This window comes from Symphalangus syndactylus, chromosome 9, assembly GCF_028878055.3.
Source record: "Symphalangus syndactylus isolate Jambi chromosome 9, NHGRI_mSymSyn1-v2.1_pri, whole genome shotgun sequence".
Taxonomy (NCBI): Eukaryota; Metazoa; Chordata; class Mammalia; order Primates; family Hylobatidae; genus Symphalangus; species Symphalangus syndactylus.
The window spans coordinates 120,247,248-120,266,771 of record NC_072431.2 but is presented as its reverse complement, the minus strand read 5'-3'; the positions used below and the strand labels follow the sequence as shown (position 1 = coordinate 120,266,771).

Here is a 19,524-nt window from a genome sequence, read left to right as displayed (position 1 = left end):
TGTCTGCTCTGTGATGACCTTGAGGGCTGGCCGAGGTCCAGATTGCCATCTGCAGCACAGGACAGAGCGACTTGCTACTCTGTCCTCTTCTAGCCAGGTTTCTTAAGAGAGTTTAAGAAGAAAGCCCAGCTGGGCACGGTGGCTCACACCTGTATTAGGAGGCCGGGGTAGGCAGATCACTTCAAGTCAGGAATTTGAGACCAGCCTGGCCAACATGATGAAAACATGTCTCTACTAAAAATGCAAAAATTAGCTGAGCATGGTGGTGGGCACCTGTAATCCCAGCTACACAGGAGGCTGAGGCAGGAGAATCGCCTGAACCTAGGAGGCAGAAGTTGCAGTGAGCTGAGATCACACTGCTGTACTCTAGCCTGGGTGACAGAGTGAGACTTGTCTCAAAAAAAGAAAAAAAATAAAAGCTGTGCACAGTGGCGCATGCCTGTAATCCCAGTACTTTGGGAGGCTTAGGCAGGCAGATCACGAGGTCAGGAGATCGAGACCATCCTGGCTAACACAGTGAAATCCCGTCTCTACTAAAAATACAAAATATTAGCTGGGTGTGGTGGTGGGCGCCTGTAGTCCCAGCTAATTGGGAGGCTGAGGCAGGAGAATGGCGTGAACCCGGGAGGCGGAGCTTGCAGTGAGCCGAGATTGTGCCAGTGCACTCCAGCCAGGGTGACAGAGCGAGACTATCTCAAAAAAAAAAAAAAAAAAAAAAAGAAGAAGAAAGAAGAAAGCCCTTCTTTTTTTTTTTTCTTAATAGAGACGAAGTCTCACTGTGCTCAGGGGTTCTCAAACTCCTGGCCTCAAGCAGTCCTCTTGCCTCAGCCTCCCAAAGTGTTGGGATTGCAGGTGTGAGCCACTGCAGCCAGCCTGCCCTTCCTTCTTGAATCCCTTGCAGTCTGGCTCCCCTCCCCATCTTTAGTATGAAATGTTCATTCAAGAGTCACTAATGATGTTTTTTAAAAAACTAATTTTATCAAGTAACTCATATTTTTTGTAGATAAATTGGAGAATATAGACAAGCAAAAAAGAAATCTGTCATTTATTCAGGAAAATTAATATTTGATAGTACTTGGCTCATAGTTTTTATGTACTAAATAAAAATAAAATAACCAAACCTGCCATTTGATAATGACTGTTAGCTTTTTGGTGTATCTTGTATCTTCTTACAGCCTTTTTTATTCTTTGCCATCTTATCTTTAAAAAAAAAATCTAGCTGTATTTTTTTAAATAAAAATTAGCTCATTCTCATATGAGTTAATCTGAAATTTGACTTTCTCACTTAGGAATGTATTGTAGTCCTCCTTCTCTGTAAATAAATACAGATCTAGGTCCTCATTTTAAATGGCCATGTAGGATTGTAATTTACTTTTCATTTATTTTAATTAGTCAACACATTTCCTGTTTTTGACCATTTAGGTTGTTTCCAGTTTTTCATTATTAGAAATATCTCTGTGATGAACATCTTTGTGTATCTTTGTGCACTCATTACGTTATTTCCTTAGGCTGTGCTAAGGGCCTTTTACTTCCAAATAGAATAGCTTGTTTTCAGTGCTCCCTATCCTTGGCTGTCTGAAGAATCTGACACTGTCAGCCTCCTCCCTCTCTAAATTTTCTTCTTTTGGCTTCTATGATTCTGTGTAATACAGGCTTTCATACCTGACTGTTCCTACTCTGCTCCTTTGCTTCCTAAGGTAGGCATTCTCCAAGATTGTGTATTCAACCTTTTCTGTTTAATTATTGAAAATCTCATTCACCCTCTTGTGTTCAGCTGTCATCACTCTGCATGGTTCTCTGCAGTCCATCCTTGTCTCTTTCCTGAAGTTCAGTTTCATATTCCCAGCTATCTGCTGGGTATCCCAGTCAGAGCCTTCCTAAGCTGTAATAGGCGAGATTACTGGCTTGTCTGCATGCCCTCTTTGCCTACGGTTCCCCTCAATGACCTTTCCTAAATTCTGTCTTAGAGTTCCCAGATTATTTTAATGGTGTCACTATTTTCTGAGTCCATTACACTTGAAATCCTACAATCATTGGGCCCCTCATCTCCTGCCACCTCAGATGATTGCTGGATTTCATGGAATCGCCCTCTGCAATGTTTCATCGGTCACCTCCTCCCATATCCATTGCCCCACCCTCACACCCCTCCAGAGGACCATTGCATTTGCTTTCTAACCAGTCTCTTCTTCCTCCAATCTCTTCTTTCAGACTGTTACTCCCTTATCCTTTACAAAAACCTTCAGTGGCGCCTCGTTGTCTCGGCTTCCCTTAGAGCTTTTTGTTCCTCTGTTTCCTTCTGCATGTCCTATGACCAACCAATTTGGACCGCCTCCTTGTTTTCTGGTCTTCAGATCTTTGCTCATACTTTCTTCTCCCCCTGAAATGCCCTTTCCTACTACTACTTTACAAAATCCTACCCCTTCTGCAGTGTGCATCCTAGACACCAGCTCCTTCACGAGGCCTTTCTTAATGCCTTCTTATCCCCTCGAGCAGATGTAATTGCTCTCTTCCTAAACTCTTTGTGCTTTTACATTGTACTTAGCCCATTCTCTCTTAAATATAGATACTTATCTCCTGCTTTCTTCTCATCTTCTTCTCTGATGTTGTGTTCTCAAAGGCAGTAATTTTATTTTGTGGAACTCTGAATTTTCCATGGTGCCCGTTACCTCTGAAAAGTCAAAGGTCTATATCTTGCAAATGACTGGGCAAGATACAGAGTCATGGAATTTCTTGAGACTCCCTCAATTTAGTGGAGCATGGGTTTTGGGGCTAGAAAGTCCTGAGTTTGGGTCTCAGTTCAGGCTTTTACTAGCCTGGAAACTTTGGGCATTTACTTCACTTACTTAGATCTTACTGTCCTTATTTGAAATTGAAGGATAATAATGCTTAGATCTCACAGTCTTGCAGTAAGGATTAAATAAGATATTTAGTCTAGTATCTGTCACATGGTAGATCTCAGCAAATACTTGTTGCCTTTCCTTTTCCTTGCCACTGTGTTTCAGCAAGTACAGCTAAATCATCTGCTTCTTCCTATTGTATCTCTTTTTTAGGGATCTTACCTTTATTATCCAGGAACTCTCCCTAATGTGCCTTGGGTAAAGATGTTAGTTGAAGTGACTTCTCTGCTGTGTTTGTGGACCTGGAGGGACTGGCTCCTGTGCCTTTGGCTCCATTTGCATCCTCGTCTAGCCAGCTCTGGATGTTAACACATCTTAAAGCTCTTTGGCAAACACATAATTAAATTGCTGGTGACAACATCTGAAATGATTTCCATTTGTAGCATGCAGTCCAGTGATGCTAGCTTATATTAGGCTTGAAGTGAATAGAATGTTCTGGATTTAGCTGTTTCTTGAGAATTCACTGCAGTCTAGTTTCATTGTAACTCTTGAGTGTAATAATATGTTTTAGCTTATAATTTTGTTGTAAGAAAAGGGAAAGGGAAAGTTTTTTTTGTTTTGTTTTTGAGATGGGGTCTTGCTCTGTTGCCCAGGCTGGAGTGCAGTAGCATGATCATAGCTCATTGCGTCTTCGAACTGCTGCACTTAGGCAATCTTCCCACCTAAGCCTCCCAAAGTGCTGAGATTACGGGTGTGAGCCACTGCACCCAGCTGAGAAAATATTTTAAGTTCATAAGACCTAAAGAAGAGCAAATGGAGGACACAAGTGGTTAGGGCAGATTATTATGCAGTTTAAATAAATTCGACTTCACAATTGTGATCTTTACATAAGGAAATATATTTTCTTTTAATATTCTAATCTTTGTAAATAATTACGTAAGAAAAAATTTGTTTCATGCTTAAAATGTTCTGCCCTGGAAAAGTTAGCTATCACTAAAGCTAATTGGTCTTCATCATCACATTAATAAGTGGCAGCTTCATGGGAGGTAAACTTTCTTCCATTAGGATTGGTCTTCTACCAATCGATTATTCCCTCCACTCTCCTATGTCCATTTCACTCCTGTACATTGTCCTCTATATTGCCCCTCCCTCTCTAAAGGGGCTTGCTTTTTTTTTTTTTTTTGAGACGTAGTCTCGCTCTGTCACCCAGGCTGGAGTGCAGTGGCAAGATCTCGGCTCACTGCAACCTTCACCTCCAGGTTCAAGCAATTCTCCTGCTTTAGCCTCCCAAGTAGCATAATTGGGATTACAGGTGTGTGCCACCATGCCTGGCTAATTTTTGTAGTTTTAGTAGAGACCCGGCCTAAAGGGGCTTTCTTATCAGCCTGTAAACACATTTGAGTCTCTACTGCCTTCTCAAACACCCAGTCTGGACTACTCCACATCCACATCTCTAGCTACTACCCTTTCACCCTTGCTGTCATAGCCAAACTTCTTTAAAAGCTCCATCGGCTGGGATTGGTGGCTCACACCTGTAATCCCATCACTTTGGGAGACCGAGGAGGGTGCATCACGAGGTCAGGAGTTCGAGACTAGCCTGGCCAACAGGGTGAAACCTCATCTCTACTAAAAATACAAAAAATTAGCTGAGTGTGGTGGCAGATGCCTGTAATCCCAGCTACTCGGGAGGCTGAGGCAGGAGAATCACTTGAATCCAGGAGGCAGAGGTTGTGGTGCGTGGAGATGTGGAGATCACGCCATTGCACTACAGCCTGGGCAACAGAGCAAGACTCCATCTCAAAAAAAAAAAAAAAGCTCCCTTTATCCCTTACCTCTCATTTACTCTTCAAATCTTGCCAATCTGGCTTCTGCCCCTACTTTGATACCCAAATCCCTCTCTGTAGGCTATACACCCAGTGATCAGTTTTCAGCCCCGCTGTATCTTATGTGTTATTCTCTCTTCTGCTCGCCCAATTAGTTCTCCTCCCCATGCTTGAAATGTTCTTCGCCATGGCTCCTGTGATAACGCGTCCTCCTGGCTTTCCCACTACCTCTCGGCAGCTCCTTTTCAGTCTCTTGCGTAGACTCCTACTTTTCTACGCAGCTTTGCGTGCAGGATCCCTTAAGGTGCACCCTCAACTCCCTGCTTGCTATGGTCTGAATGTTTGTGTCTCCCCGAATTCCTATGTTGAAATACTAATTAATAAGGTGATAATATTAGGAGGTGGGCCCTTGGGCCCTTTTGGAAGGTGATTAAGTCAGTGGGAGTAGAGCCCTCATACATGGGATTAATGCTTTTCTAAAAGAGGCCCCAGAGAGCTGCCTTGGCCCTTCTACTATGTGAGGACACAGCTCTAGTAGGTGTCATCTGTGAGGAATGGCCCTCACCAGACACTGATTCTGCTGGCACCTTGATCTCAGACTTCCCAGCCTCTAGAACTATGAGAAACAAATTTCTGTTTTTATCAGCCACCCAGTATACAATGTTTTGTTATAACAGCCTGCATGGATTAAGACACTGTTTTTCTCCCTTTTTACGTCCCCCTGAAAGATCTCCTCTACTTCTGTGGCTTTAATTCCTCTACATATGCGGATGACTCCTAAACTTACGTCTCCAACCCAGTCCTTCCTCTTAGCTCTACTATTATGTGTCTAGCTGCCTACCTAACCTGTCTAATTCCATGTATCACAGGCATCTCAAATTCAGCTTGTCCAAACCCAGATTCCTGATCTGCCTTTTCTAGCTCTGATTCCCTTCATCATATTTCTAGTTGCAGAAAAGGGGAGCACCATTTGCCCAGTTACTCAAGCCTGAAACCTGGCATCCTCTTCCTTCCCCAAACATGCCATTTGATCACATTTTTTCTTTTTCTTTTTTTTTTTTTTGAGACAGAGTCCTACTCTGTCACCCAGGCTGGAGTGCAGTGGCATGATCTCAGCTCACTGCAACCTCCGCCTCCTGGGTTCAAGCGATTCTCCTGCCTCAGCTTCCCAAGTAGCTGGGACCACAGGCACTCGCCACCATGCCCGGCTACTTTTTTGTATTTTTAGTAGAGACAGGGTTTCACTATGTTAGCCAGGATGGTCTCGATCTGCTGACCTCATGATCTGCCCTCCTTGGCCTCCCAAAGTGCTGAGATTACAGGCATGAGCCACATGCCCAGCCCGGAGCACAGTCATTTTTGTACCGGTCGATGTTGCAAAGAAGATAAAGTTCCAAACCCTTGATATGCTCCAGCCTTCCCCTGTGAGCTGATCACTCCCACAAGAAACTCCTCTGCCTTCCATCCTCAGCCACTCTGACCTTCTGTGTCTTCCGTGGACCCTGCACATGCCAGCCCCAGGCCCTTCCTTATTTATGCCATCCCTTTTTCTGGCCCTCTTGCTTGGCTAACTTCTACTCATCCTTCAGTGTGGACTGAACTATTTATATGCTGTTCCAGGACCCTGAACTTCTCCTTTATGGCACCCATCCTGATTGTAATTAGATTATTTATATTGTTTTGTTTGGTGTCTGTCCCCTCTGCTGGACATCGACTCCACATAGGCAGGGATGGGGTCTCTTTGTTCACTGCTGTGTCACTTACCACACCAGTTCCCAGCCAGGAAAAGGAAAGATGGTTGTTTCCCTGCTTTGATAAAATACCCAGACAAAAGAATGCCCTTATTGCTCTTGGACCTCTTTCCCGAATCTTCCCTGGTTGTCACCTGCAATGATGTTGTGTCTGAGCTGAATTTTTCTCACTGCACGCTCGTTTGCTCAGAGGAAGTAGAGGAGGAACTGTTTTCTCGCTTTCTCTTTCTCTTTCGCCTTTATTCCTAAAGCTTGTTTCTAGTCATTTCTTTCAGCCAGCTTCCTGAGAAGTATTTCCGTTGTCTTTTCTGAACTCTCCCTTAGACCATGAGAAAACAAAAGCTTATGCTGATTTTGGGTCATGACCTGACACTGAAATTGGTGGTGTTAAGTACATTGCCGAGTAACTCAGATACATCGATAATATTAAAACAAATACTTTTTCTGATTATAGGAGTGATTTTATTGTTAAGAAAAATTTGAGAATATAATCAAGGGTCTAGAAGAGAAGAAATGGTAGACATTCCTCTTAGATTTTTCTATTGTAGAATAAGGTCCTGCTGTACATACGATTTTTGTCCCCCCTTTTTCACTTCACATTGATATTTTGATAAAAGCCCTGAGAAATGGGAGTGAAACCCAATGGACCGCAGCTTTGGACAAGCCCCGAGTGCCAGTAAGGCTGGTCAGCAGCTTCTAGCAGGATCTGCTTCCTCTAGAAGCAGAGAAAGGTAACAGGCTGCCCGGAGACTAGGCTTTACAGAGCCTCCCTCCTGCCTCGTACATGCCAAGCCGGCCCTGTCCTGGTGCTTGCAGTGACTAACAGCCAGGCCCCTCCCTCTCGGTTGATGCCCTCCATGCAGGACATCTCCAACACGTTGCTCTCTGTCCTGGTGTGCTCCTTAAGTCAAACTTTCTAGGTTTAATTTCACTGGATGTTCATGGATCCTCGTATCCCAGACTAATTTTCTATGTATTTGTTGATATTTGTTCTTGCCTATTTTCATTTTATTTTTTAAATTCAAGGCAAGAGGCCTATTTATTTTGTATTTTATAGTGCCTAGCATGGAATTTGGTGCCCAATAAATACTTTTTTTTTTTGAGTTGGGGTCTCGCTCTGTCACCCAGGCTGGAGTGCAGTGGCACTATCTAGGCTCACTGCAACCTCCGCCTCCTGGGTTCAAGCGATTCTCTTGCCTCAGCCTCCTGAGTAGCTGGGACTACAGATGCATGCCATCATGCCCGGCTAATTTATTGTATTTTTATTTTTTTATTTTTAATTTTATTTGTTTATTTTTTGAGGCGGAGCCTTGCTCAGTCGCCCAGGCTGGAGTGCAATGGCGTGATCTTGGCTCACTGCAAGCTCCGCCTCCTGAGTTCGCGCCATTCTCCTGCCTCAGCCTCCAGAGTAGCTGGGACTACAGGTGCCCATCACCACGCCCAGCTAATTTTTTTTGTTTTTTTAGTAGAGACGGGGTTTCACCACGTTAGTCAGGATGGTCTCGATCTCCTGACCTCGTGATTCACCTGCTTCAGCCTCCCAAAGTGCTGGGATTACAGGTGTGAGCCACTGCGCCCGGCCACCCTGTTAGCCAGGATGGTCTTGATCTCCTGACCTTGTGATCCCCTGGCCTTGGCCTCCGAAAGTGTTGAGATTACAGGCATAAGCCACTGTGCCTGGCCAATAATCTTAAATAATCTAAAAATAATGTTCTGCCCAAATTACAAATTACCAAATTACAGTCCATTTATGCATAATTTTATCCATTAATTCAGGAAGCATTTAACAGTGCCTGGCATAGTTGCCAGGCATGGAGTATACATTAGTGAATAAAACGGGTAGTTCCTCTGGTCGTTAGGCTTCTAGGCTAGTTTGTTTGTTTGTTTCTTGAGATGGAGTCTCGCTCTTGAAGCTCAGGCTGGAGCAGTGGTGCGATCTCAGCTCTCTGCAACCTCCGCAACCTGGGTTCAAGCGATTCTCCTGCCTCAGCCTCCCAAGTAGCTGGGATTACAGGCGTGTGCCACCACCCCCGGCTAATTTTTGTATTTTTGGTAGAGACGGGATATCACCACATTGGCCAGGCTGGTCTCCAACTCCTGACCTCAAGTGATCCGCCCACCTTGGCCTCCCAAAGTGCTGGGATTACAGGGGTGAGCCACTGCTCCCGGCCTGTGGGCTAGTTTAACACCAGATGTTACACAGATAATAAATTCATAGTTTCAACTTGTGATGAGAGTTATGAAGGAACATGGCAGGGTGCCCTGATAGAATGTGCTAAGGCAGGGGTGTCCACTCTTTTGGTTTCCCTGGGCCATATTGGAAGAAAAATTGTCTTAGGCCACACAAAAAATACACTAATGATAGCTGATGAGCTAAAAAAAAAAAAGAAAAAAAAAAAAAAAAAGAAAGTCGCAAAAAAAAAAAAAATCTCATAATGTTTTAAGAAAGTTACAAATTTGTGTTGGGCCTCATTCGAAACCATCCTGGTCAGCATGCAGCCTGTGGGCCACGGCTTTGGACAAGCTTGCACTAAGGGGAGACCTATAGTATCTGGCATTGTGTGTGGGAAGAAGCCTGGAGGCTGAGGCCTGGAGAGAAGGAGAGGGTGGGTCAAGGTGAGAGATGAGCTCTTTTTGAGAGGGAACCAGCCCAAAGGCGAGGCATTCAAGGTAGAGAGTGGTAAGCAGAAGCGAGAAATGGAAATTGTTATCTCTTTGTTTTAGTAACTGGGGATGTAAGTCTCCCCATGTCATAGGCCTCTATTCTTTCTAAAAACTTTTCAAGGGATGCATTTAGCCTTCCTACAAGAGTATTTTGGTTTGTTTTTGAGCAGGTCTTTCTGAACCTGTCCCACTTTTATTGACGCTTTCGCTGATGTTTCTGAAAGGCAACTGGGAAGGGCAGTAGCCAGTCAGGCTTTTAACACCTGTCTGTGGGTTCAACAAAGAGGAATTAAGCTTCTTCTCAATTGCAGATGTCGTGTTGTATTCTGGGTCCCATAGGAGATCTTGACTGACCCAGGAGTGGTCCCCCCGGGGAAGAAGGACCCTCAGCCACCAGCTGCCCCCAGGCGTTCGTCCCCAGGGATAGAACTCACCCACTTTATGAGCAAGTCTTTAACAAGGAAAGAAGACGGCAATTGAAATTTTCATTGAGCTGTTAGGATTTGTTTCAGAAAACCATTTTGTCCCAATGTGTAATAAGAACTTATTCCTTCATTCAACACATGTTGAGTGCCTTCTGTGTCTGGCACATTTCCAGGTGCTGGGATACAGCAGTAAACAGCTTCCATGTCAGTGGATAAACACACAGTGGAAACACATGAGTGAAACACAGAGGGTGTCAGGAAGGTTGTAATCACTACTGAGAAAATTAAAGGGGGGAAAGAGGCCTTAGGGAGAGTCACTTGGGAGGTGGAGACAGGTGTTGCAATTGTTAAAAATAGCATCAGGAAAAGGCTTACTGAGTGACATTTGAGCAAAGATTTGTATATGAGGGAAGAGCATTCCAGGCAAGAGGGCACAGTGAGTGCTATGGTCTTGCAGGAACATGCTTGGGATATTTGCGGAACAGCACAAATCCTGCAGTGGCTTGAGTACAGGCAGTGAGAGGGAAGGGTACACACGAGAGGAGGTGAAGGGGAAAAGGGAAGATCATGCATCCGGGGCCTTGTGGCCGATGTGAATACTTTGGCTTTCCCCCTGGTTAAACAGGAAGATGCTGGAGGCTGTTAAATTGGCTGTAGGGGCAAGGGTGGAAGGAGACTCTGATGAGATGGCGGTAGCATGGATCTAGATGGAGGTGGTGGAAAGAGGTCAGGTTTGAGATATTTTGAAGGGAGAGCTGATGGACTGGATGTGGGCTGTGTGAGAAGGAGAAGGATTGGGAGAAGAATAGGTTATGGACTTGTTAAATTTAGATGCATATTAGGGTGCTCATGACAAAAATGTAGTTGGGTGTATGAGTCTGCAGTCAGGGGAGAAGCCTGGGTGGGAAAGGTGTCTGTGAGCCATCTGTGTACGTATGGTATTTACATCCATGAGACTGTGGAGTGACTGTGTGTTGGGTAAGAACTTCAGTGTCATAGGGTTGTGGGCATGAGAGGAACCAGTGAAGGAGACACAGGAAAGGTGGCCGGCAAGGAGGTGGAGGCAAGGTCTGACAGTGAGTGACTCTCTGGACCCCCGTGCAGGTGTGACAACGTGCGTGTGTTTAAGCTGGGCCTCTTCTCAGGCCTCTGGTGGACCCTGGCCCTGTTCTGCTGGATCAGTGACCGAGCTTTCTGCGAGCTGCTGTCATCCTTCAACTTCCCCTACCTGCACTGCGTGTGGTAAGCCCCTGCTAATGGGGAGGTGGCCGGGGACAGGTGTGTTTGCACTTGCTCTTGGGCTCTGTTCACCCTGCAAGTGGTGCACAGGTGTCCTGTGGGTTGCTGGCTTGCTTCTCTCTTCAGGTGGACTGTCAGGTGGTTCAGAAGCCACTGAAAGTACACTTTGTAAAAAGCTGAATTGACTCCAGGGAGCAGGCTTAGCCGGAACAAAAGGCCTGATTGTCATGTTTAGGTCTGCAGTCTCTTACCTCTAACTCCATTATTAAAGCCTAAAGGAGCTTGAGAACTGAACCTGTAACCTGAGCTCTAGCTAGGTGTTAGGGGAGGGGAGAGGTAGGGGAAAGCTGGGGAAGAGGTGATGTGAGGGCTGGGAGGGTCCTTAGTAGGAACCCCACCTTTAGGGCCTGAGTGACCAAGTGAAAGGAGGGGTGGCAGAGGCCATTTAGAGACATTCTCTTCCATTATTTCTATAAGTGGGGACAGAAGACCAGAGAGCTAAAGTGAGTTGTTTAATGTCACCCACCCGTTTCTGTAGAAAACGACCTTGGAGTTCAATAATAGCACATTGGAGCATCTATACTTTGGAATGCTCAGAATACACTAAGTTAAAAAAAAAAAAAGCGGGTTACAAAATACATGCAGAATCCGATTCTGAGAAAGCTGGGGGAAATCGGAGTGGCTTTCTTCTTAGGAACTGCTTCAGCCTCAAACCCAGAGTGATCTTTCCTTTCTGTCCTCCAGGACTTCTGATTGCAAAAGATCACGAGGAGGAGAAATCCGCTGTAGGTTATCCCCTATAGATAGAAGGAACGCAGAGAGGAATTCTAGTGGTGAAGAAATGGACAGACTTTGTTAGATCTAGATTCAGCAAAAAGGTTGACTTCTATCCAGAGATAGGCTAAAAATACACAATTTGATAGAATTCACTTAAGTTCCCTTGCTCATGTGAACTTTTGTATATTTGCTATGAGACCCACCCTACTCTAAATTTAAGACTTGGGGACTTCAAGGAGTGTTTGCAAAAGACAAAATTCAAACAGCACAAGTTGGAGTTTACAGTCTTAGGATCCATTGCTTGATATTTTTTAGATTCAAACTCAACTAATACTAGTGAATTTATATACTTTATATATTTGTTGGATTATAATTTCCAGATAATAAAATGTACAGATTTTAAGTGTATATTGTGAATTTTGAGAAATGTATACACTAGGTAAATATGACCTCATTCAAGATGGTCATTTTTATCTATCTAAGTCCCCTTGTCATACTAATGATTTAAGTCAAATTCGAAATTTAAACTATGTAATAATTTTGACTCAAACTTAATATGTTTCTGAATTTGTTATATTTCTGCTTTGTTTTTCAAAGTTGAACCATCTTTTCTTTCCAGTTATAAAATGACATATTTTTATAACAAATTTAAACAACATAGAAGTATAGAAAGAATGGCTGTCATAATTCTATCCCCCAAAGAAACATAATTATTAACAGTCTGATGTATATCTATCGAGATTTTATATGTACACACACACACACATATATATGTCTACTTTTAAAAAAAATAGCATCGTTCTATACACGATGCAAACTTTTCTTTTTTGTTTTGAGACAGTCTCACTCTGTTGCCCAGGCTGGGGTGCAGTGGGGTGATCTTGGCTCACTGCAATCTCTGCCTCCTGGACTGAAAGTGATTCTCCCACCTCACCCCCCGCAGGGAGCTGGGAATACAGGTGCATGCCACTGCGCCAGACTAATTTATTTTGAATTTTTTTGTAGAGATGGGCTTTTGCCATGTTGCCCAGGCTGGTCAGAAACTCCTGGGCTCAAGCAGTCCACCTGCCTTGGGCTCCCAAAGTGCTGGGATTACAGGCATGAGCCATTGAGCCTGGCCCAAACTTTTTTTTTTAACCAAATACTTAAATCTATACTACATAGATCTAATGCTATACAGACATCATTCCATACCAATACATATATATAATCTTCATTATTGTGTCTAATAAATACTTCATAATATGGACGCTTTATAATTTATTTAATCAACCTCTCTCTGATAATGGACACTGAGGTTATTTCTAATTTTCCACTTTTGCAAACACTTTATAATGAACATCTAGATTGATTTGAGTTTCTGAATATTTTCATATGTTAAATTAATAATATATATTGCCAAATCCAGAGAAACTGTACTATTTACACTGTTTACTGAAGTCTGTAAGAGAGTGTCTTTTACCCACACTTTCATATATACTGGAAACTCTTAAATCTCCATTAACCTGATTGAGAAAAATTATATTTTGTTTTTATTATTATGTCTTTTTAAAAAATTAGTATTTTTGTTGGGCATCTTTTCAAATGTAAATTTGTGATGTGTATTTCACCTTTTAATTTTCTTTGTCTGGTCTATTGAGTGTTTCTATTTTTAAAAGTTTATATCAGCCGGGCGTGGTGGCTCACGCCTGTAATCCCAGCACTTTGGGAGGCCGAGGCAGGTGGATCACAAAGTCAGGAGATCGAGACCATCCTGGCTAACACGGTGAAACCCCGTCTCTACTAAAAATACAAAAAATTAGCTGGATGTGGTGGCATGTGCCTGTAGTCACAGCTCATTGGGAGGTTAAGGCAGGAGAATCGTTTGAACCCGGGAGGCGGAGATTGCAGTGAGCCGAGATTGTGCCACTGTACTCTAGCCTGAGCAACAGAGTGAGACTCCGTCTCCAAAAAAAAAAAAAAAAAAATAAGTTTATATTCAGCATCTAGACTTGGCACATAGTAGACAGTCATTACTAGCTACATAACTATGTGCCACTCATGCATATTTGCAACATTTTCACAAGTACAGAGAATAATACATTGAGCCCCCATATAGGCAACACCCAGATTCCATAACTATCAACACGAGGCCCATCTTGTTCATACCATTCTCACCTACTTCCCACCCTGACCCTGATTAATTTCTTTAGTGTTCTTTGTATGTAGGGATTTAAACTTTGTCATATGGTACAAATATTCCCTGCCCCCCTGCGGTTTCCCATTTGTCTTTCAGTATGTTAATATTTTTGTGCCATACTGGTTTTAAACTTCGATGTTGTCACATCTGTTAATCTTTTCTTTAGGATTTCTGGATTTTGTGTAATTTTAAAAAAGATCCCCTCCTCCCCAACATCAAAGTTTATAAAAATACTGTCTTTGAGCTGGGCGCAGTGGCTCACGACTGTAATCCCAGCACTTTGGGAGGCGGAGGCAGGTGGATCACCTGAGGTCAGGAGTTCAAGACCAGCCTGGCCAACATGGTGAAACCCCTCCCTCTCTACTAAAAATACAAAAATTAGCTAGCTGGGCCTGGTGGTGGGTGCCTGTAATCCCAGCTACTTGGGAGGCTGAGGCAGGAGAATTGCTTGAACCCAGGAGGCAGAGGTTGCAGTGAGCCGAGATTGCACCATTGCACTCCAGCCTGGATGACAGGGTGAGACTTCATCTTAAAAAAAAAAAAAAAAAAAAAGGGATTACATGCTTTTAAATGGTCTATTGTTTGATAAAGATTAATATTAAATTAAAACTTTGTACGGGTACAGTGAGGATAGTTTTTAAAAAATTTCCACTAAACTGCAAAAGTGGTTTAACCAACATAAAATTATTCCCGATGAAGGACATAAAATATCTGTAACCAGTTGTTAAAGTGAGAAGGTGGGTTCTGATCAGATGTGCTCAGTTACTTCCATCTTAGCATCTCTGTTGTAAATCCTTGGGCCTCAGTCTTCTTGTTTGAGCCCAAAGGCATTTATTTGCACATTTGTTCCTATTATCCAGCAGGAATATTTTAGAACATTCTAAAATGGGTCCCAAATTGCTGAAGATTTATCATCCCGCTATTCCAGGGATTGTTGGTAATCTTCATCCTTTCCTAATTAGAAGAGGCCCCTGGGCTGCAACTACAGTCAGCAAGGTGCGTGGGTTAGACTGGAAGAAGGAGCAGGCTAAACTCAGGGCAGCGGAGTCTTCATGCTCATCAGGTTCGCACCTCTTGTCTCCCTTTGCAGGCACATCCTCATCTGCCTTGCTGCCTACCTGGGCTGTGTATGCTTTGCCTACTTTGATGCTGCCTCAGAGATTCCTGAGCAAGGCCCTGTCATCAAGTTCTGGCCCAGCGAGAAATGGGCTTTCATTGGTGTCCCCTATGTGTCCCTCCTGTGTGCCAACAAGAAATCATCAGTCAAGATCACGTGATGGCAAGGTGGTGGCTGGCTTCTCTGCTTATCGCCCCTCATGCAGTGGGCTTCCTTTGCTAGGAAGACAGCCAAGGGAGTCTTCCCCAATAGTTGGGGTATGGGCTATCTTTTCAAAAATCTATTTGCTGGGGCTCTCACTAATGTGTCTGTGGACCACCGGGATTCCACTGTGCAAGGGGAAAAGTGTCTATTCCTTTCCCAAAGACAGAAAATGGAGGGCTTAGGGACACTACATGCATCTTTCTCAGCATCACTTCCAGATGCAGTGACTTGTTGGGCTGCGTCCTTAATGGCCACGGCAGAGCAGTCTCTTGGGGGATCCAGCCCTGTACAATGCGTCTCTTCCTGGAGAAAGCTGGCCTGCTCCAGACCCCACCATTCCCAGGTGCCCTTGGAGTGGACTCTACTGATGACAGACAGACCCTCTGACAGACAAGACCCTCTGACTCTGTGATGGAAGATGCCAGAGATTTTCCTTTAGGGTAATTGTCCTTAAACAAAACCAAACAGATGAAACACACAGGACTTGTGGCTAAAAAGGCTAGTTTTTCACTTGCATTTCTCAACTAACCCAGGTTTTACATGCATCTGTGAATCCTTTTACTACTACCTCTGTGGAGAGATGGAGAGACTTCAGATAAACGTGAAGCTAATGAGTAAAACCCTCTCTGCCAAAACTTACACTCCACTTTGGGCCATTCTTGAAGATGAGCACAATTTTTAAATACTGACATCACTTCTGCTTCCCCTCCCACCCCAGCTCAGCAGCCTCAAATCCACAGAGAAGAAGAATTATGGCATGAACATTCCCACAGACCCACCATTTTTAAGACTTGACCTCCGTAAGTTTACCAAAGGGCTCCTCACAATTGTGGTGGGGGTTCTGGTTCAAAATTAGGAGCAAACATGAAGTTTTTGGAAACTTTTTCTCCTTTGAAGCCTCCAGTATGCTTTACTATTCTGGAAATTACCTTCAAGAGTCTCACTTCTTGTTTCTCTTGTGTTTTCTGTGGGCATCATGCTCTTCACTCTTGCAGTAGAAGGTGCTTTCTGGGTTTCCCAGAGTATCCAACGGCTCACTTTTCTCAAGTGCTGCAGTAATTATGCACTCACGGGCTGGTTTGGGTTGCTGGTGCAGCAGCACAAATCTGTTGCCTTCTGAATTTTTCTCACCTAATGTGACACTGGCTACAATGAATCTTCTCTTCATCAGGCGAAATGAAAGATTCAAGAACCGTCTTCAAGGTGCATGGTGGGAATTATCAACCTCAGGGATACTCATTTTAACTCAGGCGTGTCCTGCTTTGTTAACATTCCATTGTTGGGAGAGGGCAGAACAGGTGTGTTCTTCTGTGGGCAGGAGTCATGTCACTGTCCTACATATGTAAGAGTTGGGAAGGTGACGATTTTTGACACATCCAGGAACTCTTACTCTAGTTAGAATTTGTACAAGATCCAAGGTGAAAACCCCAATAAGCAACTGAATTTAGAGTTTAAAAATGAATGACTTTATGCTACATCTGTGGTTATCAAATTATATAGGTTGTTCAGGAGCAGAACACTGTTTGTAGTAAGAAATCTTTGTGGAACCCCAGTGTGTGAAGTAAATTGTATTTTATTAACTTAAATTTATTTAAGGTTAAATTTATGGCATTTAATAATATATGAGGTGGTGAAAATGCAGATTAACAAATTGGTAATTTCAAAGGTAGAAAAATTAGGTGTTGAATGAATGTATATGTTCCTTTATTATAGTTTTATATATATATAGTGAGAGTGTTTTGCTTTTGAGTCAGGGTCTTGCTCTATCACCCAGGCTGGAGTGCAGTGGTGCAATCATGACTCACTGTAGCCTCTGTCTCCCAGGCTCAAGCGATCCTCCCACCTCAGCCTCCCCAGGAGCTGGGACTACTGCTGCATGCCTCCACTCCCAGCTAATTTTTGTATTTTTTCATAGAGATGGGGTTTCACCACGTTGCCCAGGCTGGTCTCAAACTTCTGGGCTCAAGAGATCCACCCACCTCGGCCTCCCAAAGTGCTGGGTATAGGCATGAGCCATCATGCCTGGCCTAAAAAATATTTTTAAAATGATCTTTGAATTAAATATTCGTGGAACTTCTAATGTACCTCTTTGAGACCTAGGTGGTTGATGGAACAGAACTGCTGTTAAGTCCTTTGGGTTTCAAGTCTAGAATTTTTTAAAGGCAAATATCAGATCATTCTTATTTTAGATTGACCTTATCAGGCATGGATTCTGGTCTTATCTACTTTATGGTATAAATGCTCCAAGGTAGGGGGTTTGGTGTATATTTTTAAGCCCAGCTTTTTTTTTTTTTTTTTTTTTTTTTTTACGTGAGAAGCAGAATGTGCTTCTAGAAACTGGTTTTAAAGAGATGAGCTGAGAAAGAAATGTGGAATGGAGTATATTTGAGGAGGACAAAACATAACTTCACTTTTGAACAGAAATCACTCTAGCTTGCCAGCATGGGATGTAAACCAAGAGAGTAGAAATATAGCCATCTTATTTTAAGTTGGGTTTATGGCATCACTCATTTATGTAAAAGCACTACAAACTCTTTAAAGAAAATTGGGAAACTACAGAAAAGTCAAAGAAAAAAAAAGTAACCCGTATTTCTATTGCCCAGGTATAATCCTTGTTAATATTTTGGTTTAGTCCCCTCTTTTTTCCCCCAATATAGTTGTAAATAAATGATGTCTTTCAGAGTTGACATTTATCTTGTAGCTTGAATGGCATGTAAATGCCAGTTGTATATTTTTTCATGAAGTGTGGGTTTGGAATACACTAGAGTTAGCTATAGGCTTGAATGCTGATCATTGGATTCTGAGACTGACTACTGAGTCTACCGTTTCAATCAAGCCTGACGTGAATGGGCCCCAAAAAGTAATGAATGTAATTCTACTTTTTGATGTGCCTCTGCATTTGGCTTGCTGAGTCATCATAAATAGCTGTTACATATGTGACTTTACAGATTTTGGTATGTTCAGATTGTAAAAAATGAATAGTTTATTTCATTAATTGATGAGCAGTCAAGAATCTCCCTCCCTTCAGTAGGGCTGACACTTAGGAGTTAGGTCATGGTTGTGGTTACTTGGCATGGCTAATCAGATTTTGTTCTGGTCAGAATTTGCCCAAGATCAATACCCAGCAGAAACCGGAGTTAGGCTATAAAAAACCATCCATGTTTCTGAGTGATGATTTCAGTCAGTGATTCATGTTTTACAGTGTTTAGTTGTTGATTATTAGAAAAAGTAATATTTTCTTCCCTTTATGATTACATCGTTATAAATCAAGTCCTTCCGTGAACACATTTAAGGTGTGTGGAGATGAGATGTCTGAATCCATTTGGGGATGGGCTGCATTTTTGGGGAACTCTATGCCTGTCCAGTGAAGAGTACCTAAAACATTAATTATAGATCAAAGATGTTCTGTTGAGGGACAAAGCTTGATGGTCATCAAACACAAGGCTTTGTAAAAATACGACCACCTATTCCACTTACTGGATCTCTCAGGTGTGTAAAACTTCTCTCGCCAGTTCATCATGCTTCCATGAGCCCCCAGGACTGGGATTTGAGCCTTTCTGGCTCTATATCCCTTGGGGCGAACATGGAACCATCTCTGAGGGACAGGTGGATGCTGAATCTCACCCGGTCAGGGCCCCTCTCCTAGCTCCTTTTACGCTGAAATTAATCTGAGAGCTTTCATAGCCAAGGCTTTGCCTAGGTGCTGTTATTCCAGCTGGCCAAAGAGAAGTCTTGGGCCAGATTGGGATTCTCAATGGATTTTATAGACATAATTCCCCTGCAAACTTAAAAAAAAAGTGACCCCTACTTTATAGGACTCATTGTTTGAATTGTATCTTTCTCTGTATGTTAAACCAGATTTAAAACTATTTTATAATCACAATATGTAATCAGAGCAATATAGTATTTTCAGATATATACCTTGTTTTATACCTTATGTAGGTGTCCTATATGAGGGTGGCATGCCCACTGGCTGTGGTAAAATTTAATCCTCATTGCTTTGGGAGTGACTTAAGGCCTATTGAAGTGGAGCTTTTGCACTTTATACTTTTTCTGTGAACTATGATAACTATATTTGATATTAAAGCTGTAAGTGGCATTTTCAGCAAATGAATATGTACATGTTTGTGTCTATTTCCAAAATGATTTCTGAACTATCTGCAGTGAAAATGTATCTGATGGATTGTAGAGCAAAGCACATTGCCTAAATTCATTTGTTAATGAATTGGGTACCATTGTTATTAAAAATGCATAAAATAATTGTTGTTCCTTGTCGGTTTCTTCTCAGAGCTGTGAAATTAACACATGAAAATATTTCCAGCATAAAGTACCTAAGAACAGTTTATTTTTACTAAAACTTCTATAGTCATGTCATATAGATATAAATCTCAAATATAGGTCTGGTGCGGTGGCACACGCCTGTAATCCCAGCACTTTGGGAGGGCAAGGTGGGTGGATCACCTGAGGTCAGGAGTTCGAGACCAACCTGGCCAACATGGCGAAACCCC

The 19,524-nt window shown here is 42.8% G+C and overlaps 1 protein-coding gene across 12 annotated transcripts in view; it reads left to right on the top strand.

The window, feature by feature from the left end:
- ACER2 (alkaline ceramidase 2) overlaps positions 1-19,524 on the top strand; it is a 150,880-nt gene that overhangs the window by 30,300 nt on the left and 101,056 nt on the right. For 2 of the 12 annotated variants that reach the window (XR_008660221.2, XM_055294145.2), the window contains exons 5-6: positions 10,605-10,742; positions 14,786-14,979. Coding sequence is in view for 10 of the 12 variants with exons in the window: in XM_055294145.2 (XP_055150120.1) it covers positions 10,605-10,742; positions 14,786-14,972 (325 nt within the window). In the remaining 2 variants the exon portion in view is untranslated. Of the gene's footprint in view, positions 1-10,604; positions 10,743-13,861; positions 14,177-14,785; positions 19,277-19,524 lie in introns of those variants that run through there. The other 10 variants (XR_008660222.2, XM_055294151.2, XM_055294148.2 and 7 more) reach the window with 8 other exon arrangements.